At 38.4% G+C, this 25,122-nt stretch overlaps 2 protein-coding genes across 2 annotated transcripts; both read right to left on the bottom strand.

Annotated features, from left to right (window-relative positions):
* Positions 1–2,791: 2,791 nt before the first annotated feature.
* Positions 2,792–5,348, bottom strand: LOC141801241 (uncharacterized). Its single transcript, XM_074684217.1, has 5 exons — positions 5,285–5,348; positions 4,273–4,558; positions 3,980–4,134; positions 3,061–3,346; positions 2,792–2,948 (listed from the first exon to the last, which is right to left on the bottom strand). Exons 1-5 carry the CDS (start codon positions 5,346–5,348, stop codon positions 2,792–2,794), a joined length of 948 nt encoding a protein of 315 aa, XP_074540318.1.
* A 9,192-nt stretch (positions 5,349–14,540) lies between these two features.
* LOC141801240 (uncharacterized) lies at positions 14,541–20,913 on the bottom strand. The gene is made up of 5 exons (XM_074684216.1): positions 20,850–20,913; positions 16,947–17,232; positions 16,464–16,618; positions 14,801–15,086; positions 14,541–14,724 (listed from the first exon to the last, which is right to left on the bottom strand). The coding sequence occupies exons 1-5, from the start codon at positions 20,911–20,913 to the stop codon at positions 14,541–14,543; spliced, it is 975 nt and encodes a 324-aa protein (XP_074540317.1).
* Positions 20,914–25,122: the final 4,209 nt, after the last annotated feature.

The following is a 25,122-nucleotide window of genomic DNA, read 5'->3' as shown; positions in this document are numbered from 1 at the left end:
TTTTTCTGAGGAGACAACAGAGTTTAACAACAAAGAAATGACATTTGTTTACCTGATGTCTATGAATTTTCTTTTAAAGAAAATAACACTTTGATCCAGGAGACTAATACGAGAGGTTTGGTGTTGAAGCTACATAAATGCAGTTGAAACCCTCTTCAAGATAACTGGTGGTGAATTAGATACAATATAAAATATATTTTTGTTTAATCATAACACTTCCTCAATCTAAAATAAGGCTTACTGTAGAGGCTCAAATCTGCCTTAACTCCAGATTTGCTAAAACAAAGCCTTTAGACTTACTTTTGATTAATTTAAAGTCCTTGAGACAATTCAAAGTCAAAAATGTTATTTCAAGTCTTTCCAAGTAAAACCTCAGGAGATGATGTGAAGCTGCTGCAGATAACTACGACTGGATGTGGAGCACAAACGTATTTATACCCACGTCTTATCAAAACGTGCTGTTGTTTTGTTGATGGTTTACAGCAGGTCTGCAGATAAACTCCTCTTCACTTCTAAGCAGGTCAGATATTGGAAACTTTTATTGTACAATCACCTACTTACTTCAAAATGTGTCAAGTGGAATAGAGATGTCCTCATTTGTTTTCCTGGTCACTTAGTGATTTTTTTTCTTTCTTTTTTTATGAACTGAAGGAGAAGTGTCTGTCCATATAATAACAGAGAGATGATGTAAACCTGCTCCACCTCCTGGCCATAAATGGAGAGGTGAAGAATCTTCATTTCAACCACAGAGCTCTTATAGAGACAAACACTTAGCCTTGTTTTTCACCGTCAGTCGGCCTCCTGCCCCAATGTCAGGTCACGTTTACTCGTTTACAGTAAAATCTAATAGTATTACTTCCTGGTCCGGTTATACACAGAGATACAGCTGTATAATTAAGAGTAGGAGTGTTGCTGATAGGCTGTCAGTTGGCACCACTTGGTTGATAAGATACTTTGTGATCTTTGGCTCCTCAACAAAATGAAAAGAACGTGAAAGGAGAAATTCTTCTTTTACCATTTCTATTTCTGATCTTTGGAACCAGAATTGAGTCCCATTGACTCGTCTTAAAGAGAAAAAAAATGTTTCTTATATTACTGTCAATACGGTATATTGCCGTTCCTGTCCTGACATTGACACATTGAATCTAAGCAACCTAAATCTTTTTGTTGGTGAGTCATAAAACTTGAATTTTTGGATCTCACCATCAAGTTATACCAAACCCTCTGACTGCTATATTTGGTATTTTCCCAGGGAGTGATTTACCGAAAGCAAAAAGCTGAAGTTTTGGCTCTCTCTTTGTTGGTGGCTTGCCGAGTCATTCTTTTAAAGTGGAGGGACCCCATTCCTCTCTCTCTCGCACTGGATCAGAGACACTATGGATTGCTTGAATTTAGAGAAATATGTCTCACTTTACGAGAAACAGAAAATGGATTTAACACAGTTTGGCGCCCCTTCAAGAAACCCACGACAGATGTTTCTGAGTAGTTTTTTTTTTCTTTAAAAATTATATATATATATATATATATATATATATATATATATATATATATATATATATATATATATATATATATATATATATATTTCCATTTATTCATTTTTTTTATTTTATTTTGTTGTTATTATTATTATCATTATCATTATTATTATTATTGTTATTATTTATTTATTTATTTTTATTTTATTTTCTCTCTGTCTCTCTCTCTATCTCTCTTTATATATATATATATATATATATATATATATATATATATATATATATATATATATATATATATATATATATATATATATATATATTTATACACACATGTTTATGTCTTTCTCTGTATGGATGGATGGATGTGTTTATATTTGTATATATAAATATATCCTTTTCAGTGCATTTTATTACCTTAGACTTAATTTTATACAAAAAAAAAATCTTTAAACTTTCTGTAATCATTTGTTTGTAATCTATAATTTTTTTTTGGGGGGGGGGGGCGGGGTAATAAAAATGAAAAGACCTTTGAGCGGAAAGAATTTTCTGAATTTTAAATTGGCCATGATTTCAGTGTTGTTTTATTTCAGTATTCAACATTCAGTGGCTGTTAAAATTCAAGAAACCATGTCTCTTATTTGCTTCCATATTATACCTTTAATGGTAACCACTGCAGCCTTCTTTGGAAGTCACAACATTTTATTTTAAAAAAAGTTTCAGCTAAGAGTAACACAAAGCTGAATGTTGGAATGTAGAAACATTAGTCAGACACATCAGAGACACGCTGATAAAAGAAAGAACTAACATTTTATTTCTTCATCAGGTGGAAACAAAACAACTCCATACAGCAGCTTCAATTACTTGGGCTGCCCCCTGGTGATGAACAACAAAACTGCAGCTTCATATACTTCAAATTCTTGTTCTGTAGTTTTGACATTAATAGTTGGAGCTGTGAAGGAAGAGTCCAGAGTTGAATATGATAAGGCTCAATGTTATAGGACATTTTCTTTAAGTTCATTCAACTCAGAGCTGACAGCAGAATAAATAATGAGTTTGTTGACCAGTTGCAGAAAAAAAAAAAAAAATCTTTGCCCCAGGCTCACATTTAGTCTTCCAAACACCAAACACAGAGTTATTTCTTTATAAAACAACACTCACAGTATAACAACACTCCAATGACTGTGTAACCTCCTCAGTTCCAGCTCCTCTCTTTGAGGCGTATGTTACATCAGACAGACAGATGGTGTTGGTGTGTGTGTCACTGCACACGGCAGGGGCTCAATTCTTGCATCAATTTTATTTCTGAACTTTTAATCCAGATCCAGGACAGAGCCGTAAACCTCCACCTCACAGAGAGTCAGGTACTCTGCTCTCCCAGGGATGACTATGTTCACGAAGCGACCGTCCATCCCGTTACATTTGAATTCAGCCGTAGCACCAGCTGGGATGTGTTCAATCACAGCACACCTTAAAAAGAAAGAAAAGAAAAGAAATAATTTTAAATATTTGTTTCTTCAGAATAGTTTCCAAACATAAAGATTCATAAATGATATCTTCTCGTTTAAAGACTCAGTAGTACCTGGGATTGTTGTTGCCGTTGTTTTCAGGTGAATCTCCGATGCGGAGCTCAGCTCCATTCAGTCGTGGTGAGAAGCGAGTATCTCTGCGGTTGGTTATCTTAACAGTGAACACTTTATGGGTTGTGATCAGATCCAGCCGCCACCAGGGGGCGAAGTCGTGGTTAGTGTGAGTGCAGGCACCCCGCCCTCGATCGTTGTCATTATTCCCATCATTTGCCAAGTACGCCATGCCCTCTGAGTAAAATGACGACTGTGAGGCTTTTCCTTTGAGTGCAAGGTTAACCCCTGGAAGAAAAAAAACAGACATATATAAATATACAGAGCTTAAAGGTTGAGTCTGCAGAAATTCCTTGAAAGTAAAATCTAAATTTTTACAGGAATAGTCCTGCTCAATCTTCTCCCTTGGGCCTCATACATGTGTGTTTGATGGCTACTTCCAGCAGGATAACGCTCCATGTCATACAGCTGGAATCATCTCAGACTGGTTTCTTCAACATGACAATGAGTTCCCTGTACTCAAATGTCCTCCACAGTCCCCAGATCTCAATCCAATAGAGCACCTTTGGGATGTGGTGGAACGGGAGATTCTCATCATGGATGTTCAGACCACAAATCTGCAGCAACTGTGTGATGCTATCATGTCAATATGGACCAAACTCTTTGAGGAATGTTGTATCTATGCCAGGGTTAAGGCAGTTCTGAAGGCAAAAAGGGGGTCCAACCCAGGACTAGCAAGGTGTTCATAATATAGTGGCTAGTGAGTGTATAACTTCATTTGTCTTTCATAACTGATGTGTAGCCGTACAAACTTGCTGGTCCTGATGTGTTCAGAGGATCTCAGGGGTTACGGCCCAAAACAATCTAGTCTTACGTCAGACCATAATGTAAGCAACGTATTGACACTGGTTTAAGTCTCACCAGTTGGGGCAAGGTACCCATAGACCTCAACTTCACAGAGCGTCAGAGTTTTGTCTGGGCCAGGGAGAACGATGGTCACATAACGTCCAACCACGTCATCATTCATTGTCAGGATGTGTGAGCTCCCTGCAGAGATCTGGGAAATGACAGCAGCCCTGAAAGTGACAGAAGTTTGTAAAGATCAGAGAACGTGAAACAAATAGAGCACCCAAAATTATGCACATAAGACTATTTCCTGCACAGTAGGAAGACTCTTCTAGTTAAAAGTTTCCAGCAGCTTCGATGACACTCACTTTGGGTTTGCTACGCCGTTGTCCTGTAAAGAGTCTCCGATGTGAACTTCAGCCCCGTTGATCCTCTCTGGACAGCAGTCTGCTCTGTTTGTGATGATAACTGAGGTGATAACGTAGCGGTGCAGCAGGTCCACCCTCCACCAGGGACTGATCATTTCTATAGTGTTGGAGCAGGATCCGGCTGCGAAGATGGCATTGCGGTTTCCATCGATTGCACTGCTGGCGTCCCCAAAGGATTGCTCGTAGCGATGTGACTGAGTAGCTTTGCCGCGCAGGGCCACGTTTTCTGTTGAATGAAACGTAAAGATTTGTTTTCTTTTGACTCCAAGTTTAATTCATTAAGTTATGAGAGTGTTCAGGGGTAAGAGAAGGTTTCTGGCTTCTTAAAATTTCATTTTTATTTGGATTTAACTATCAACTTTACAGATGTAGGAAAGAAACTGCTCCCCCTAGTGGCTGGCTGCAGTATAGGTCAAAAAAACAATCTCTGGAGTCATTCCAGATGGGCTGTGGTCAAACTTTGATTTGAAGATATCATTTGGCTGCCTTGAATTGAAGTCCTCTTTTTTCTGAAAAGTTTAGTTATCATTTGTTATTCAAGGTTAAAAACGAGGTTTTACGTCACGTTTAACGATGTTTGACAGCTGCCGTTCTTGTGTATTTTTTTGAGGGATTGTAAAATATGTTTGGAGGTAGAGTCAGGAAGTGATTAGACTTGCGTAAGAAAAAAATATATTATTATTTTTGTCAACCAGCTCCACTCAGTTTCTCCCAGACTGTGCAGACTCTGGCTGTGACGGTGACGGGGAATTTTGGCTTCAAAACCGTACAATGATAAATGACGGAGCCACCCTGTCCACTCTATAAACAGTCAATGAGGTCAATTGATCCAGTTAGAGAAGAGTTTTGATTTTATTTGAACTGTCAAAATGACCCAACTCCTCAGCTATAAAAGCAATTCTTGAAATGAAATGTTACATAAAAAAAGGGTATGAAGCGATGTTAAACTTACCGTAGGCGTAAACTGAGCATGATCCCAGGAGGAGGGCCAGGAGTAGAACTGAGCTGTGTTTCATTTTTCTGCTAAAGACGGACAAAAGAGGAGATTACAGAATTTAACAACAAAGAAATGACCTTTGTTTACCTGATGTCTATGAATTTTTTTTAACAGTAAAAACACTTTTATTCAGGAGACTAAAAGTACTGATAGATATTAACCCTTTAGGCCCTGGCCTCTTTTTGAGTCTCTGCTCAAAAGATGACAAAAGTTCTATTTCAGGGATCTGCCACCTTTACTTTCTTCAGAGCCATTTGGCCTCAGCTCCCTCAGATTAAAAACATTCAAGAGCCACAAAATCTACTTTATCCTCACAAAAAACTGTAAAGTGTAAAAAAATTTCAAACATAATTAAAATCCAGAGAAAAAAATATGAAATTGAGAAGGTATTTTGGAATTAATAAAATTGTACATGTGGAGAGATGTTGTTATTTTTGGTAAATCTGCAAAAAATTAAAAAAAATTGCTAAAATTTTTTAAAAAAATAATCATTTGAAAAATTTGCAAAAAATAAAAAATTAGAAAAAATATGAAAAAGAAAAGAATTTCAAAAATTTTTGGCTGACAATTTTTTTTTGTATTAAATTGAATGAAATTATTTTAAATTAAATATTAAAATAAATCACAAAATAAATATTATATTACATCATATATATATAAATAAATAAATATATATATATATATATATATATATATATATATATATATATATATATATATATATATATATATATATATATATATATAAATTAGATTTTAAATTTAATTTAATTTTTGCAAAAAAAAGTCAAATTTTAAGTTCCACTTTACAAAAATTGAACAACTTTTTGAAAGAATACTTGAATTTAATAATGTATAATGAATAAATAAAATATTGCTCAGCTCTCAATTATTTTTTTGTAGTTTTCTAATGTCTAGCCATATATCAATATCAACATTCACTGACTAATCATATTAGTCATATGATGCAGAAATGCTACTTTTTTTTTTTTTTTTACAACAAAGGAAAATATTTCTTTTTTTTTGATTGCATAAATAAAGTTGGTGAACACTCATGATGAAAAAACTGTAAAGTGTAAAAAAATTTTTGGTAAGTCTGCAAAAAATTAAAAAATTGCTAAAATTTTAAAAAATAATAATAATTTGAAAAATTTGCAAAAAATAAAAAAATAGAAAAATAAAAGGAATTTCAAAAATTTTTGGCTGACAATTTTTTTGTATTAAATTGAATGAAATTATTTTAAATTAAATATTAAAATAAATCACAAAATAAATATTATATTACATCATATATATATAAATAAATAAATATATATATATATATATATATATATATATATATATATATATATATATATATATATATATATATATATATATATATATATATAAATATATAAATTAGATTTTAGATTTAATTAATTTTTGCAAAAAAAAGTCAAATTTTAAGTTCCACTTTACAAAAATTGAACAACTTTTTGAAAGTATACTTGAATTTAATAATGTATAATGAATAAATAAAATATTGCTCAGCTCTCAATTATTTTTTTGTAGTTTTCTAATGTCTAGCCATATATCAATATCAACATTCACTGACTAATCATATTAGTCATATGATGCAGAAATGCTACTTTTTTTTTTTTTACAACAAAGGAAAATATTTCTTTTTTTTTGATTGCATAAATAAAGTTGGTGAACACTCATGATGAAAAAACTGTAAAGTGTAAAAAAATTTTTGGTAAGTCTGCAAAAAATTAAAAAATTGCTAAAATTTTAAAAAATAATAATAATTTGAAAAATTTGCAAAAAATAAAAAAATAGAAAAATATATAAAAATAAAAGGAATTTCAAAAATTTTTGGCTGACAATTTTTTTGTATTAAATTGAATGAAATTATTTTAAATTAAATATTAAAATAAATCACAAAATAAATATTATATTACATCATATATATATAAATAAATAAATAAATAAATATATATCTATATATATATATATATATATATATATATATATATATATATATATATATAAATTAGATTTTAAATTTAATTTAATTTTTGCAAAAAAAAGTCAAATTTTAAGTTCCACTTTACAAAAATTGAACAACTTTTTGAAAGAATACTTGAATTTAATAATGTATAATGAATAAATAAAATATTGCTCAGCTCTCAATTATTTTTTTGTAGTTTTCTAATGTCTAGCCATATATCAATATCAACATTCACTGACTAATCATATTAGTCATATGATGCAGAAATGCTACTTTTTTTTTTTTTTTTACAACAAAGGAAAATATTTCTTTTTTTTTGATTGCATAAATAAAGTTGGTGAACACTCATGATCATAAAGATAAAACACTGATAATTACGCTGATGTTCGGATCAAATAGAGATAACTGTGTCCCACTTTAATTAGTTCAACTTTACATATGTGTAAAATCTTCCTGAATAAGTTAAAAATAACCCTATATATTGAATTTGAAACCTTTCATTTTGATAAAACAGCTTTTTGATTAAACAAAGCCTTAAACTAACTGTTGGTGTCGTGACCAGTTCTGTGCTGAGGCGCTACCAGCTGAAAGTGGAGAAGAATTTATTAAGGAACCACATAACACCTCACTGACCTCTGGTGGCCCGGAGAAAAATAATGAAGCAAAAGCAAAAACATGGCTTTTATATTTGGTTAATTTAAGGTTTTTGAGACAACTCAAAGGTAAAATTGAGTAAAAACCACCCACCTGTCCTTCAGGGTAACACCTCAGGAGAAGATTTGAAGCTGGTGATGATAACTGCGACAGGATGTGGAGCACCAACATATATTTATACCCACGTCTTATCAAACAGGCTGATGTTTTATTGATGGTTTACAGCAGGTCACCTATTGTTTCCAGGTTGGCAGATAAAACTCACTTTCACTTTAAAGCAGGTCAGAGATTGGACAATTTTATATACTGTTTCAAGATAGATAAGGTTCATTCTTGGCAGGTCATCTAAAAGTTAGGTCATTTTAACGTTCAGCTATAAAAACATACTAGGGCACATGACTAGAGATGGGACTTATGGGTCTTTGAAGGACCTGGAGCTTATTTTCTATCAAGGAAACAATCACTAGCAGATATGAGATACGATTTGGATCAGAATAATTCAAACGTACATATCGCACCAATATACACTCACCGGACACTTTATTTGGTACACCTTACTGGTACTGGGCTGGACCTCTTTTGCCTTCAGAACTGCCTTAATCCTTGGTGGCATAGATTCAACAAGGTCCTGGAAACATTTCTCAGAGAGTTTGGTCCATATTGACATGATAGCATCACACAGTTGCTGCAGATTTGTCGTCTGAACATCCATGATGAGAATCTCCCGTTCCACCACATCCCAAAGGTGCTCTATTGGATTGAGATCTGGGGACTGTGGAGGACATTTGAGTACAGGGAACTCATTGTCATGTTGAAGAAAGCAGTCTGAGATGATTCCAGCTTTATGACATGGAGCGTTATCCTGCTGGAAGTAGCCATCAGAAGATGGGTACACTGTGCTCATAAAGGGATGGACATGGTCAGCAACAATACTCAGGTAGGCTGTGGACTTTTTTTCTCTCTCTCTCTTTTTTCTAATTTTTTCTTTTTTTCCTTTTTTTCCCCCCTTTTTCTCTTGACTATCTTTTTTCTCTGTTTTTCTTTTTTCATTTTTCCCCATTTTTCTTTCTTTTTTCTTTTTTCCTTTTTCATTTCTTTTTTTCTTTTCCCCTTTCTTTTCATTCTTTCTTTCTTTTTTCTTTTGTCCCCCCTTGTTTTTCTTTTTTTTCTTTTTCTTGTTTTTTCCCTTTCTTTCTTTCTTTTTTCTTTTTTCCTTTCTTTTTTTTCTCCCCCTTTTTTCTTCTTTCTTTCTTTTTTCTTTTTTCCCACCTTGTTTTTCTTCTCTCTTTTTTTTTCTTTTTTCTTTTTCCCTTTTTTCTTTCTTTTTTCCTTTATTTTTCTTTTTTCTCTTTTTTCTTCTTTTTCCCTTTTTTCTTTCTTTTTTCCTTTTTTTTCCTTCTTTTTTTTCCTTTTGTCCCCCCGTTTTTCTTTCTTTTCTTTTTTTTCTGTGGACTTTAAACCATGCTCAGTTGGTACTAAGGGGCCCAAAGTAAGCCAAGAAAATCTCCCCCACACCATTACACCAGCAGCAGCAGCCTGAACCGTTGATACAAGGCAGGATGGATCCATGCTTTCATGTTGTTGAGGCCAAATTCTGACCCTACCACCTGAATGTGGAGCAGAAATCCAGACTCATCAGATCAGGCAACGTTTCTCCAATCTTCTATTGTCCAGTTTTGGTGTTGCTGTGTGAATTGTAGCCTCAGTTTCCTGTTCTTAGCTGACAGGAGGGTCACCCGGTGTGGTCTTCTGCTGCTGTAGCCCATCTGCCTCAAGGTTGGACGTGTTGTGTGTTCAGAGATGCTCTTCTGCAGACCTCGGTTGTAACCAGTGGTTATTTGAGTTACTGTTGCCTTTCTAGGAGGTAGGGCAGGGGGCTCTTCTCACACCCCTGTTTCTACCATGCCCCCTGGGGCATGGGGTAAAAAGGGGATCCGCTGCCTTGGGTTCTGGGCGAGTGGCACAGCAGGGGTCCCGCGGCGCCCCGGAGGATGCCCATGGCTTTATATCTACTTATTTACTTATTTACTTATTTATTTATTTATTTAATCCTCTTTTTAAAATTATTTATATATGTATGAATATATATATGTATGTGTATGTGTGTGTGTATATGTATGTGTGTATGTATGTATGTGTATGTGTGTGTATATGTATATGTATGTATGTGTGTATGTGTATATATGTATGTGTGTATGTATATATATATATGTATATATGTATATATATATATATATATATATATATGTATATATATATATATATATATGCCGTGTTGTGATATTGTTGTGTGGTCGTCTTGTGGTGCTGTGGTGTTGTTGTGCTGTTGTGTGAACGTATGGGTATGGATGGACAGAATGTTTATGTGCGGGTGTCAGGGTCCACGGTGGAGGGCTGGTGAGCTGTGATAAAGATGAGAGGGGGATAGGGGTGGGTTGGGACAGTAGGCTGTGTACGGGGGATACTGGGTTTCTGGGGAGAGGACTTCTGTGGTCTCTGGTGTCTGACCGGGTGCGCTGGGGGCCGGCACCGACTCGTGATAGGTGGTGGCCTGGGCTGGGTCCGTCCTCCCGGGTGCCTGGCCGAACCCCCCATCCTCGGGGGTGAGTGGCCCTTGGGCACAGGTGACCCCTGGTCTTACCCCCTGCACTCGATCGGGGGCCCTGCGTCTAGCGGGGCCTGCAGACCTCAGTCCCTGGCCCCTGGGGTCCTCCCTCTGCAGTGTCGGGGGCCTGCCTCTAGCCTTCCCGGGACGCTCCCCCCTTGCCTCCTCCTGGATTGGCGTGCTGCTGTCTCCATGGTGGTCTGTCTGGGACCTGTGCTCTGTTGTGGCTGCGGGACGCCCGGGGATGAGGGCTATCTCAGTGCATGTCTGGCCTCTGGGAGCAGCGGGGCCACATCTGCATGATCACTCCTTGGCATGATCACCTGACCCAAATCAAACCCAATTTTCTATACTGCCACCTGTAGCCCTATATGTGTAGGTGAGTATATGAGTCTGTGTATAGATCTATATACGTATATGTACCTCTTTGCAATTGTCATTGTTGTGCTCACTGCTACTCATGATTTCTCCAGTTCATCTCTCCAGGTTCTTCTTGTGATTATGACTTCAAAGACCCCAGGATACTGTCTCCTTTCAGGCTCAGTAGCTGGTTATTTGTTTCTCCTGTCTGTAGTCATCTGTTCAGTTGTTGTGGTTGTTCTCTACTGTTGTTTTGTTGTCTCTCTCTCCCCCCCTGTCTAGTCTCTTCTCTACAATCTTTTCCTTTTTCACTGTTTCTTTCCTGATATCACCTTGTTCTGGTTAAGCAGTAATCTTCAAACTTGGCAATATACGGGAGGGAAACTGTATGGATACATGTATGCGTATGTATATGTATGTGCATACATACGTATGTGTGTGTGTATGTATATATATGTATGTGTATTTATGTATAAAATATAAATATATAATTTAAAAAAAAAAAAAAAAAAACAAACACTAATAAAGAGTATTATTTTAACACTCAAGGGCAGCTCTATACATTAACGGCTCCCTTTGGAAAAGCAAATGTGTTCTGCACAATACGGCAGCCAGACCATAATTCTGTTGTCGTGACGCTGAACAGGACAAGGGGAAGAAAAAAAAAAAAAAAAAAAAAAAAAAAAAAAAAAAAAAGAGATGCTCTTCTGCAGACCTCGGTTGTAACCAGTGGTTATTTGAGTTACTGTTGCCTTTCTATCAGCTCCAACCAGTCTGTCCATTCTCCTCTGACCTCTGGCATCAACAAGGCATTTTGTCCCACAGAACTGCTGCTCACTGGATATTTTCTCTTTTTGGGACCATTCTCTGTAAACCCTAGAGATGGTTGTGGGTTAAAATCCCAGTAGATCAGCAGTTTCTGAAATACTCAGACCAACAACCATGCCACGTTCAAAGTCTCTTAAATCACCTTTCTTCCTCATTCTGATGACATGACATGTCTAAATGCATTGAGTTGCTGCCATGTGATTGGCTGATTAGGAATTTGCGAGAACAAGCAGTTGTACAGGTGTGCCAACTGCAGTGGCTGGTGAGTGTATATGATTTATTCTGGAGTACTGAGTATATTTTCATTTGACTTTTGTTTCCGTTGTAAATCTTCCAAAATCTCTTCTGCTGTGGATGACTCAGACTCTTGAGGCTCTCAGGTGACACTTGAGGGCAGCATGGGAAACTCACATACAAAATCAGCTCAGGTTGTCATTGTTCACATAAAAGAGACGTTTTAACAACTGACTTATGGGTGAACACCACATCTCTACCCATGACAACAAAAGTTAGAGAAACAAAAGTTAACATTGATGAGCAATCAAAAAGCCTGAAAGTTCAAAGTCTTTTAGGAACTCACTGTAACTTCTGTAATCATCAACAGCGTTAAGTAATCACTCTCAAAGTGTGTCAAGAGGAATAGAGCTGTTCTCATTTTTTTCCAAGGTTGTTTGAGCAAATATTCGAGTAGAATTAGCAAATTTGAGAGGAAGATTCAACTTTATCAAGTATTTTAAAACTTTTATCATGTAGGATTTTAACACCTTAAGAAGAATTGCTCCTTCATTTTGACTATAAGAGTCAAACTGTCCTAGTTTTCTTCAAGGGAGTCACTTTGTGATTTTCTTTTTTGATGAAGGAGAAGTTTAAAGGCAAAGAAAGATGAAGTAAACCTGCGCCACCTCCTGGTCATAAATGGAGATGACTGGAAAGAAATCCTCCTTGTGCCTGTTTTTAAGCTTCAGCTGGCCTCCAGCTCTATTGTCAGGTCAGGTTTACTTAATTGTAGTAAACTCCGGAAGTATTATCCAGTCCAGTTATATACGGAGATATATAAGAGCAGGAATATTGCTGATAGGCTGCCGGGTGGCACAGAATAAGACAAAAATGTCCCATTAATACACAATGATGATGTTTAATGAGCATTAACTTTGCATAAAGAATTATATGAAATAGTAGTGCTGTCAGGCGATTAAAAAAATTAATCTAATTAATTACTGGATTTGTAATTAATTAATCTAATTAATCGCATTTTAATCTCATATTTGCTTAAGGTCCCAAAATAAAGAATTTTAATCCCAGGACATTAAAATTACATTAAAATACATTAAAAAAACATTTTAAGATAAGGTGGTAATAAATACAACACATTTTTAGGTACCCTGAGGCATAAGGAACACATAAAAAAAGTTTTATGGTTCTATCTTTACAAAATCTACACAGTCCTGCACCTAAGGTAAGCTGATTTGATTTTTAGGACGTTTTTTGCTTTTGTCACATTTTTACTTGATGTGGACTCAATTTTCACTGCAATATGAACTTCTCTGCTTCTATGAGGTCAAGAGAACCAGGGCTAAAGGCTAAAACTGTGAGGAACTATGAACAAAACACTTAATTCAAGTCTTGGATCAAAGAAAAGTGAAGTATTCTCAGTTTAACATGCTCTGAAAACACAAACTGTTGCTCATTGGTGCAGAGCAGCCCCAAGCTGAAACATGACACCAGGAAGATGGAAGCAAATTTTCAAAGAATTCTTTAGACTCAAATATGGGACAAATATTGATCATTCAGGGCTGGTTTAAAGCAGAAAAGAGTGTAGAATTATCTGTTTTTTACAGAATTGAGCTAGAGCAAACGGTTGATTTTCTGCAGATTTTCAAAAAGGACGTGTGAATAAACGAGATGTGTATGGCAGTCCCCCAAAAATCACTCTCGCTTCCCCCAGGTTTAAAGCATGTTGCTGACTTCACGTGTGATACATTCAGGGAACGTCAGAAATTTGAGAATCTGATGAGAACACCTTTTTCCAAGTAGGACAAACAGTTTGTAAATGCCAGACATTTGAAAATAAGTGCGTCTTTGAACGCCTCGCGGGTTTGGATCCAGATTAATCTGCGTTAATTTTTACAACGCGTTAATTTGCGGTGTAATTAATTAATCTAATTAATGCGTTAAAATGACAGCCCTATTAAATAGAAAACTGATGAAATAAAGGATAAAGTTCTCAGTTCCAACTTTCTTTTCTCATTAGGGTGAATTGTTTGACATTGTGATCATACTGTTGGCATGAACTATAAAACATAACTCAGCATGAGATACATTCCTGAATTCCTTAAGGTGTTTATTTAGTTTATATGAAGACATTAATTGTGTTTTATTATTTCTGAAAACTGTGGTTTAACATTTGGGGTGCACATATAGTATATTGAATTTAAGTCTGCAAAAAAAAAAAAAGGTCTGATAAATTGAATCAAAAAACAAAATACAATAGCTCTATAAATTCATAATGCAAGATATTTTTCAAAAGATTAGGCATTTTGTACTAAAATGCAGTATATGTAAAGTACATAACAAAATTAAGTTGCCTTGACTCATTCTAATTCTATACAATGAACATATAAAATGGCTTGAATCAGACATTCAACCATCCAATTAAAAACATAAATCACCCTGACAGTACGACATGATTTTCTTTTTTTTTTATCATGATGGAGAAACTTATATTTGTCATGTTTCAGGCAAACAGTCAAATCAAAGCCTCATCTACAAGTTCAGGTGGTGTTGGTGCACATAGCAGGATGGTCTAGATCCAGGACAGAGCCGTAAACCTCCACCTCACAGAGAGTCAGGTACTCTGCTCTTCCAGGGATGACTATGTTCACGAAGCGACCGTCCATCCCGTTACATTTGAATTCAGCTGTAGCACCGGCTGGGATGTTTTCAATCACAGCACACCTTAAAAGAAGAAACAGTTTTGTTATAAACACGTTTCTTTAAGATTCAGGACGGTTCAGATCCATCTGAGTAGTACCTGGGATTGTTGTTGCCGTTGTTATCCAGAGAATCTCCGATGCGGATCTCGGCTCCATTCAGTCGTGTTGAGACTTGTGAATTTATGCGGTTGGTTATCTTAACAGTGAACACTTTATGGATTGTGACTAGATCCAGCCGCCACCAGGGGGCGAAGTCATCTTTTGTGTGGGAGCAGGACCCATGCCCCCATTCGTTGTCATTATTACCATCAATTGCCAAGTTTGCCATGCCTCCCGGATATAACGATGACTGTGAGGCTTTTCCTCTAAGGGCGAGGTTAACTCCTGAGAGAAAAACAAAACAACAGATGATGTTCATATCCAAACGTATGTTTATTTTCATTTCTAAACATCAATCAAGTCTCAACAAAAAGCTTTTTTCTCCTCATGTTTACAGATATCAGACAGTCAAAAACCATCTAACAGTCCAATCAGTGGAACCAACACATTTATCTGTTTCTAATGTTGTTTTTCCTCCCATTACTGATATGTAGCCATATGAACTCACTTAATCTCGTCTTAAAGGGATAGTTCAGCTTTTCTGAAGTGGGGTTGTATGAGCTCTATGTGACCACTAAGGACATTAGATACAGTAGAAAGTTGTCTCCTCTCCCTCAGTAAGACACAAACTGTAATCGATGGTGATGAGGAAATAGACGCTAACAGGGACAGACGGTACCAAATTCAAAGGCTATTTTCTCTGCCTACAAGAACTCAAATCAAAAAGTAATACCACAGTTTAAGAGTACGCTACATAAAATATTTTTTAAGTGCATTAAGTCTTCGGAAATATAAACATTTATCCGGACCTAACTAACTGGTCATGTGTCCTTCTGCGCAGCGTGAGTGCGCTCCGTCCCCCCTCCTCCTTTCAGCTGTAGGGAATGTAAACAAGCTATGCTTCAGGCACCGGTTGTAGCCTCGTGTAAGTTTGATCAAGTATCGTAATTCTTTTGTTTGTACTCTAAGGATTGTGAGGCAGCGTAGGAAATTCAAAATGAGTGACTATGACAGCGACGAAGAAGTTTCATTCACTTTGGAACCAAAAGGATACCTGTATGAACCGGAGCAGCTACACAGAAGAGGAGCTGCTACAGATGGAGACTGGAAGGAATACAGAGGAAACATTCGCGGACACTGGACATCCTATGCTGCCTCACAATCCTTAGAGTACAAACAAAAGAATTACGATACTTGATCAAACTTACACGAGGCTAAAACCAGCGCCCGAAGCATAGCTTGTTTACATTCACTACAGCTGAAAGGAGGAGGGGGGACGGAGCACACTAGCGCTGCGCGGAAGGACACATGACCAGTTAGTAAGGTCCAGATAAATGTTTATATTTCCGAAGACTTAATGCACTTAAAAAATATTTTATGTAGCGTACTCTTAAACTGTGGTATTACTTTTTTATTTTAGTTCTTGTAGGCAGAGATAATAGCCTTTGAATTTGGTACGGTCTGTCCCTGTTAGCGTTTATTTCCTCGTCACCATCGATTACAGTCTGTGTCTTACTGAGGGAGAGGAGACAACTTTCTACTGTATCTAATGTCCTTAGTGGTCACACAGAGCTCATACAACCCCACTTCAAAAAAACTGAACTATCCCTTTAAGCCAGTACATATTATGAAACAACATGTTAACAAGGGTTCAAGTCTTACCAGTTGGGGCTGGGTACCCATAGACCTCAACTTCACAGAGCGTCAGAACTCTGCCAGCACCAGGCAGAACGATGGTCACATAACGTCCAACCATGTCGTTATCCACCGTAAGGATGTGTGAGCTCCCTGCAGAGATATGAGAAATGACACCTGCCCTAAAAGAGACAGAGAAACTACCTGTGAGAAGTCTGTAGAAACATAAGTGAATTAGCAACAAATAAAGCATCAAATGTTGTCCCCACAAGGTCTGGTTCTGTATAGTAAGAAGACTCTTACAAAGATATTATATTTGATTAATGAGTTGTACAAACTCACTCAGAATTTATGTCACGAATAACATCTAAATTGTCACACTTTTTTGAAAGTGTTTTCTGCATTGACAGAATGCATATGTACCAAAAACTTGGCTAATACAGTTGCACAAATGCCAAATGTATCAGGTTTTACAGGGTCAAGGTTTCCAGCCGCTTTCATGACACTCACAGTGGGTTTGCTACGCCGTTGTCCTGTAAAGAGTCTCCGATGTGAACTTCAGCCCCGTTGATCTTCTCTGAACAGCAGTCTGCTCTGTTTGTGATGAGGACCGAGGTGATAACGTAGCGGTGCAGCAGGTCCACCCTCCACCAGGGGTTGATCATTTCTATAGTGTGGGTGCATGAACCGGCTGAAAAGTCGGAGTTGCGATTTCCATCGATTGCACTGTTGGCGTCTCCAAAGTTATGCCCGTAGCGATGTGACTGAGTCGCTTTGCCGCGCAGGGCCACGTTTTCTGTTAAATGAAACACACGGATTCATTTTCTTTAGCTTTGTGTTGCTCTAATACAAGTTTAGGAATTGTGAATAATTTATTATTTATTAATTTCAAGAATTTGTTATGTTTTGTTTTCTGCATCCTGGGGGTGGCCAGGGACATGGAATCTGAATAGACCATGTACAATGGTGCCATTGCTGAGGTGGCTGTCCGGAATCAGGCGCATGGTGCCTGGTGCTTGTCAGAACAGTGATCCCCAAACCTGTTGGTGGACACCAGAGGTGAAGGGTGCCGTCAAGCTGAAGAAGGAGTCTTAAAGGGAAAGGCTGGCCTATGGGACTCCGGAAGCAGCTGGCAGGTACCGGCGGGCAAAGCGTTGCACGGCTCTTGTAGTCACTGAGGCAAAAACCCAATCATGGGAGAAGTTTGGTGAGACCATGGAAAAAGATTTTCAGTCGGCCCCAAAGAAATTCTGGTAAACTGTCCGGTGGCTCAGGAGGGGAAAGCGGCCCTCTGTCCACACCGTTTACAGTGGGGACAGGGAGCTGCTGACCTCAACTGAGAGTGAAGTTGGCAATGGGAAGAATACTCGAGGATCTCCTCAATTCCACCAACATGCACCCCGTTGAGGAAGCAGAGCCAGAAGACTTGGGGTTGGGCCTGTCCATCACTGTGGCTGAAGTCGCTGAGGTAGTTAAACAACGTAGCGGCAAAGCCCCAGGGGTGGGTGAGATCCATCCTGAGTTCCCCAAGGCTCTGGATGTTGCAGGATTGTCTTGGCTGACATGTCTCTGCAACCTTACATTGACATCGGGGACAGTGCCTCTGGATCGGCAGACTTGGGTGGTGGTTCCCCTTTTTAAGACTGGGGACCAGAAGGTGTGGTCCAACTAGAAGGGGATCACACTCCATAGCCTCCCTGGTAAGGTCTACTCCAGGGTGCTGGAGAGGAGAGTCCGACGGTTGGTCGAACCTTGGATTCAAGGGGAACAATGTGGAACTCTGGACCAGCACTATACCCTTGCAAGGGTGCTAGAGGGCACATGGGAGTTTGCCCAGCCAGCCCACATGTGCTTTGAGGACTTGGAGAAGGCTTTTGACCGTGTCCCCCGAGGTATGTTGTGGGATGTGCTCCGTGAATTTGGAGTCGATGACCCGCTGTTATGGTCTGTTCAGTCTCTGTATTTCCGGAGTAAGAGCTTGGTCCATATTGCCAACAGAAGGGCCAAACTCAGTTAGGGTTGGACTCCACCAGGGCTGCCCTTTGTCAGCGATTCTGTTCATTACTTTTATGGACAAGATTTCTAGGTGCAGTCAAGTGGTGGAGGGAGTCAGGTTCGGGGGTCTCAGGATCCCATCTCTGCTTTTTGCTGATGATGTGGTCCTGTTGGCCTCATCATCAGCAAACTGACCTCTGGCTTGCACTGGGGCGGTTTGAAGACCAGCACCTCTAAGTCTGAGATCACGGTTCTCAGTCGGAAAAGGGTGGACTGCCTACTCCAGGTTGGGGGAGAGAGTCTTTGCTCCAAGTGGAGGAGTTCAAGTATCTCAGGGTCTTGTTCACAAGTGAGGGGAAAATGGAGCGAGAGATTGACAGACGGATGAGAGAAGGGTCGGCAGTGATGCGGACGCTATACCGGTCTATTGTGGTGCAGAGGGAGATGAGCCAGAAGGCAAGGCTCTCAATTTTACTGGTCAATCTACGTTCCAACCCTCACCTATGGCCACGAGCTGTGGGTCGTGACTAGAAGAATCATCTGAAATGAGGGTGTCTGGGCTCAGCCTTAGAGATGGGGTTCGTAACTCGGACATCTGAGAGAGGCTCGGAGAGGAGCCGCTGCTCCTCCACATCGAGAGGAGCCAGATGAGATGGTTCAGGCATCTGGTGGGGATGCCTCCTGGACGCCTCCCTGGGGAGGTGTTTCAGGCATGCCCAACTGGGAGGAGACCCCAGGGTAGACCCTGGACACGGTGGAGAGATTATATCTATCAACTGGCCTGGGAACGCCCTGGTATCTCCTCAGAGGAGCTGGTGGAAGTGGCCGGGGACAGGGGCCACTGGTCTTCTCTGATGGAACTGCTTCCCCTGTGGCCTGGACCCGGATAAGCGGTGGAAAATGAAACGAAACAAACTTTCCAGAGGTTCTCAGACTTTGGAAGGCAAGGTCTGCAGATGAACATTTCTGATTGTTGTTGGAGTTCCTACAGTGTTTTTATTTCACCCTCCGTCCACAATAGGATCACACACTGCCTAAGTGACTTGGGCCCTGTTCTACAAAGCAAGTTCAGCCTAGCGAGATAGCCTTGGAGCTACCTCGCTGAACCGAGCGCGGTAGCCGGCGGTCCTGCTACCTGGTTTTACGACGCTGGTTATCAACCTCATAAGTGGATCCAGCTAGGCAATGAGCGCGTGCACAGATATAAGGCGGAGCCCGCTGCATCTGACCAATCGCGAACATGGAGCAGTCTGGAGCGTCAGAGCAGGCGGAGAGAGAAGGACCGCATACTTCACTCAGGAGGAGCAGGAGGTGATCATGAGGAAGTATGACGAGGTGAAACATGTAATTAACGTTAAAAACAGCACTGTCGCCGCTGCTAAAGCACGGAAGGAGTGCTGGCAGAAAATTGCTGACAGTCTAAATGCATAAGTGTAGAGCAAAAAAAATCTTTTGTGCCATTATCATCCTGAAATAGCACTGTTCACCATGCACTTTTACTGTAACATGCACCATACCTAATTTATTTCTTAGATGAATTTATTCATTTGTTCATTCCTATCGTGTTTACATTTTGTGTGATATGTAGCCCACATGAGCCCTACATGAATTCCTGTCACAATTTTAATACGGGCGATAAAATATTGTCATGGAACAGAAGTGTTGGCATTGAAGATCTTATTACGGCAATGAGAGTTCTTCATTCCCTTTAACTACCTGTAGAAAGTGTCATGTACTGTGTAATGACTCTAAATCTGATTTAGAGAGAGTGGGTCGGTGCGGTCCCTGAAAACTCTCACGCGCCGGAGTGCTCCTCGGACAATGCAAGCTGATTGGCCGATGTCCACGGGATCCTCTAAGAACGGACAAGCCATTTTTTCGTGAGGGCTCATTGGTCAGTGGGCGGGGTTTTTATAGTCCGCGAGTTCAATCTGGAACTGCTAACCTGCCCCCGGAGCAGGTTAGCCGTTCAGGGTATGTTGCCATGGAGACTCGCCTCGCTGAGGAGTGATCCCGTGTCGTAGAACAGGGAATCCTGAACCTATCCTCAAAGCTACCTCGCTAGGCAGTGATCCTGCTTCGTAGAACAAGGCACAGGTTTAATAACTTTCTAAACAATGAGGGTACAGAGGGTACAGGTCTCTGGTACAGGCTCTAAATGATAACTTGTCTCTACAAGATGAGCATCTCATGGACAACAAGACTGAACAAATCTGTATCATCAGCTCTGGCAATGCAGTGCAGAATGTCTCAAACCTCAACTCTTTTTCATAGACAACAGGGCTCAACTGTCCTTGTTAGAGAAGGATTCAGATTTTATCTAAACTGTCAAAAAATGACCTAACCTCTCAGCTATGACAGCAATTCTTGAAATGAAATGTTGCATGAAATAAGGGCATGAGGCAATGTTAAACTTACCATAGGCATAAACTGAGCATGATCCCAGGAGGAGGGCCAGGAGCAGGACTGAGCTGTGTTTCATTTTTCTGCTAAAGACGGACAAAAGAGGAGATAACAGAATTTAACAACAAAGAAAATACCTTTGTTTACCTGATATCTATGAATTGGAGATGAATATAAGAGGTTTGGTGTTGAAGCTAAATGTTGTTGAAAGCCGTCTAAGGATAACTGATGGTAATAGAGTACAATATAAGCCTGCAGACAACATAAACTTTTGTTTCACCAGAACACTTCCTTTATCTGAAATATGTTTATTAATTACATCTCAAATTAAAAGATACTGATAGATTTTAAAATACTTTATAATTACATTTTAAGGTAGTTAATGTAGCTTTTTCTGCTATAAAATTCAGGGTTTTGAGAAAATACATTTATTTTTGAAAAGCCAAAGTACTATGTTCCATGTTACCTTTTTCAACAACAGAGAAAAATTCTGATTCCACAAAAAGTTGATTAACATTTGTGGTTATAATCATTTATCGAGTGAAGATGCTCATAAAATCAGCCTGAATGAGGTACCTTAATACACCAAATCATAACCCTTAATTTTGATAGGTACCACCAACTTTTTGCTAAAAGAAAGCCTTTAGAATTTCTTTTGATTAATTTTTAAGTCCTCGAGACAACTCAAAGTCAAAAATGTTTTTATTAAGTTACCACCCACCTGTCTTTCCAAGTAAAACCTCAGGAGAAGATGTGAAGCTTCTGATGATAATTACGACTGGTTGTGGAACACAGACAGATATTTATACCCACATCATATCAAAACGTGTTGTTGTTGTTCTGTTGATGGTTTACAGCAGGTGACTTATTGTTTCCTGGTGTGCTAATGTTTACTCACTTGAAAAGGAGGTCAGAGATTGGCACATTTTAAAAGTAGTTCTCTGATTCTGTCTGCTTTCTTGCATATTGTAGATTAAGAACATTATTTCCTGTCATAAGTAGAAAAAACACACTTGGGCATGTGACAGCAAATGTTGAAGAAACAAAAGCTGACATTGATGAGTCGCAGTGGAAAAAGCTGAAACATCTGATTCAAGTATTCTGCGGGCATCAGCAGCATTATCAAATGCAATGAAAAGCAGGTTCAGATTTCTGCAGGAACTTACTGTAACTGCTATAATCATTGACAGTGTTATTGCTGAACAATCACTGCTTTTACATCAGATAACTTAGACAGTTTACTCATTAAATCAAAGATTAAACTAGAAAAGCAGTCAGAGGGTACAGACCTCCACCAAGCACCTAAGTCCTACTTTAATGTTATACTCCCTTTCAGCAGAATGTCTGATACAATTCGGTGTTAGTTGCAGGTTTGTACCATAATTTGTTTCCTGACAGTGTTGAAAATTATGATGACCCAGTACATATTTCATATTCTGGATCTTGGTATCCAGAATATTTCCAGGATCTGGATCTTACTTTTACATCTGTCAGAAATTATGGTGGCCTTGTCTTGTATTGTTTGGCAAAGCAATCCGACCATTTATCATGGAGTTATATACCAGTGGCAGCTGCTGGTCAGTCAAGAAGGGGAAGCTCATTTTTTTTCGGCCTACATCATAAATTTGTTTATTTATTTAAACGTGAATTCTACCCTCCGTGTCAGCTTGTTATCAGCTGGAGCTGCTACATGAGACTACGACAGGCTGTAAGTGTGAGTGACAGGGGGAGAAGCTCCTCAGTTGTAGCTGTAGCTGCTTATTGGAGAAAAGAGAGAAAATCTTTAAACACAACGCTCGTCTTTTTAAGAAAGGTAAACTCTCTGGGGATCGATAAAGCCACCGGATCAGTCCAGAACAACTGAGAAGATGCTCTGGTGGAGGGTTATACTTCAAGATCACTGACTGGCTCATTTCACTGTCAATCAAAAAGGGATTCAGCCTCAGACAGATCATCCAATCATCATGCAGAAGCCCAGCGTCCAGGCCAGCCCACTGCCTCATAGACCCCCCAAGAAGCTGAGCGTCCGATGGGCAGGACAAAGCCCAGCGTTTATCCAATGACCGTCCAGTTTCCACAGTGGAACAACCCACTCTATGCTTCCCCGCTGAAGTCAGAAGACGCTCAGCGTCCGACTGTGTTAAAGCGCTGAGACGCTGCGGGGATGAATGAGAAGGAGGTGGAGCCAGTTACCTGTGATAGGAGCTGATTCTGAACTAAAGATGAAGGAAATTCTAGCTCTGAGTTTGTCAATGAAATGTTCACACAGCAGAACATATCACCACTTTTTTTAGGGACATTTTAGGGGAAGCTGAGCTTCCTTTGCAGTCTTAGAGCAATCACCACTGTTATATACATATATGGTAAAAACGGCCCTATCTTACAATGAAAAAGAATCCTTTAAAAACAACCTGGATCCAGACGGTGGTCCGGATAACCTCCAAAATGTAATCACATCTCCCTCATTCCGTTTTGAACATTTTCTGAAAATTTAACCAAGATCTGTTAGTTACTTTTTGAGTTATGTTGTTCACAGACAAACAAACAAACTCTCCCAAAAATACAACAAATAATTCTTTTGTGAAGTGCAGAAAATTACCCAACTTATTCTTATTTTCTGTCAGGGTGAATTCAGGTGATTCCACTTTTGATCACATTCTTAGCATGAACTGCTAAACATTACCAAGCATGTGATACATTTCTGGAGGTCTGCACTTTGTTTATATGAAGACATTAGTTGTGTTCTGTTATTATTGGAAAGTGTGGTAAAACCTAGATAATTGCAATTAAAAAAGTGTTTAACCATGTTCCTGACCTGCTGTGCACTTCTCTACTCATCAGTGGCTCCTTTAATTCTTCCTGCTTGCAAGTTTTCCTTCCTGCAAATTTCCCCTGATTTTCCACTCACCTTTGCACTGGTGCTAAATTAAGTATAAATAAATTAATAATAAATTAAACCCTTAGACCAGTGATCAAGAGGCATACAGACAAAACATGCACTGGTGCCAAGATTTAGTTATTTTCTCTTTGCCACTGCTTTTACACTTAAAATTGGAGCCTTGTTTTGTTTTTGGACAACTGTTTGAATTGAATGAATTGAAACATTTTAAAAGTCATATCAAAGAATATTATGAAGGTTAGTGTTATATACACATACATTCAAAAGGTCTAAACATGAGAGAATTAAGGGAATAGTTTATGATTAATGTATGTTCATAAATCATTAAAAATATTCACAGTTTTTACTTCAAAATTTTTTTTTTTTTTCTGCATTTCTGTGAATCAGTCCTGATAGGAATGTCTAGTTTCTGATTTAAGGCTACATGAATACACTAGTGCTTGGGTTCATTATACTGTAATGTAAATAGTGTTCTTAATAACACCAAGAAAATTCCAAAATTTATGAAATATAAACACAACTTGAAACAAAAAATCTTTCTAGTTTAACCCCTCCTCCAACATTTAGTCTTTACATCAACTACTTTAGATTTTACCTTGAAAAGCAGAAGCACTTGGTTATTTCCTTGAGTTGACCCATATTTATATGTATCCATATCCTCCTGACTACCAGTAGTTCAAATTTGTCCTCTGTGGAGAACATTTGTAAACCTAAATATCTTCCACTTACTTCACACTACTGAATAAACTCCTCATGCCATCTACAGAGGACATTTAGGGCTTTTCAATGATATCAAATGTGAAGGGGTGGGGCTTTGGTACCTTTCTCTTTTTCATTAAGGAAAATGGCATCAATCAGTGGAAGTGCAATTTATGGGAAGAGGAAAAGTAAGTGTATAAAACTTTTTAATAAGCAAATTTTTGCTTGAAATTTTGGTGGCATATTTTATATGGGACTCTTAACAACACATTTTAGCACTGTAATATACTAGTAATATATTAGTATCTGAAATATCAAAAAAAAAAAAAAAAAAAAAAAAAAAAAAAAAAAGCGTGTTCAGTATTCTAATAACCTCGCAAAGATTGGGGAATCTTAAAATCTTTGTGATTGGACAATATTTTTTTCCTGGTAGTCAGGAGGATATATAAGATTAAAAAAAACTTTATTTTTTTAGTGTAACACCTAAAGTCACTCCTTTCCTTTGATGAATCTTATACATTCATGAGAGAATTATGGTTTAATTAATTTCACATTTAGCCAATGATAAGAGGGCATTGTGGAAAGGCGCAAAAAGAAATATAATATGACTGCCTACATTACCCATAAGCCCTGTGAATCAGAGACTCGCGAGAACTGAAAAGTACCAACACGTTTGCGGCTGCGCAATAT

The sequence above is a fragment of the Halichoeres trimaculatus genome, unplaced genomic scaffold (assembly GCF_033239565.1).
Source record: "Halichoeres trimaculatus isolate MK-OKI-2021-1 unplaced genomic scaffold, fHalTri1.1 fHalTri1_scaffold_12, whole genome shotgun sequence".
Lineage (NCBI taxonomy): Eukaryota > Metazoa > Chordata > Actinopteri > Labriformes > Labridae > Halichoeres > Halichoeres trimaculatus.
The sequence above is the reverse complement of the archived record's forward strand: the minus strand, read 5'-3'. Positions and strand labels throughout refer to the sequence as shown.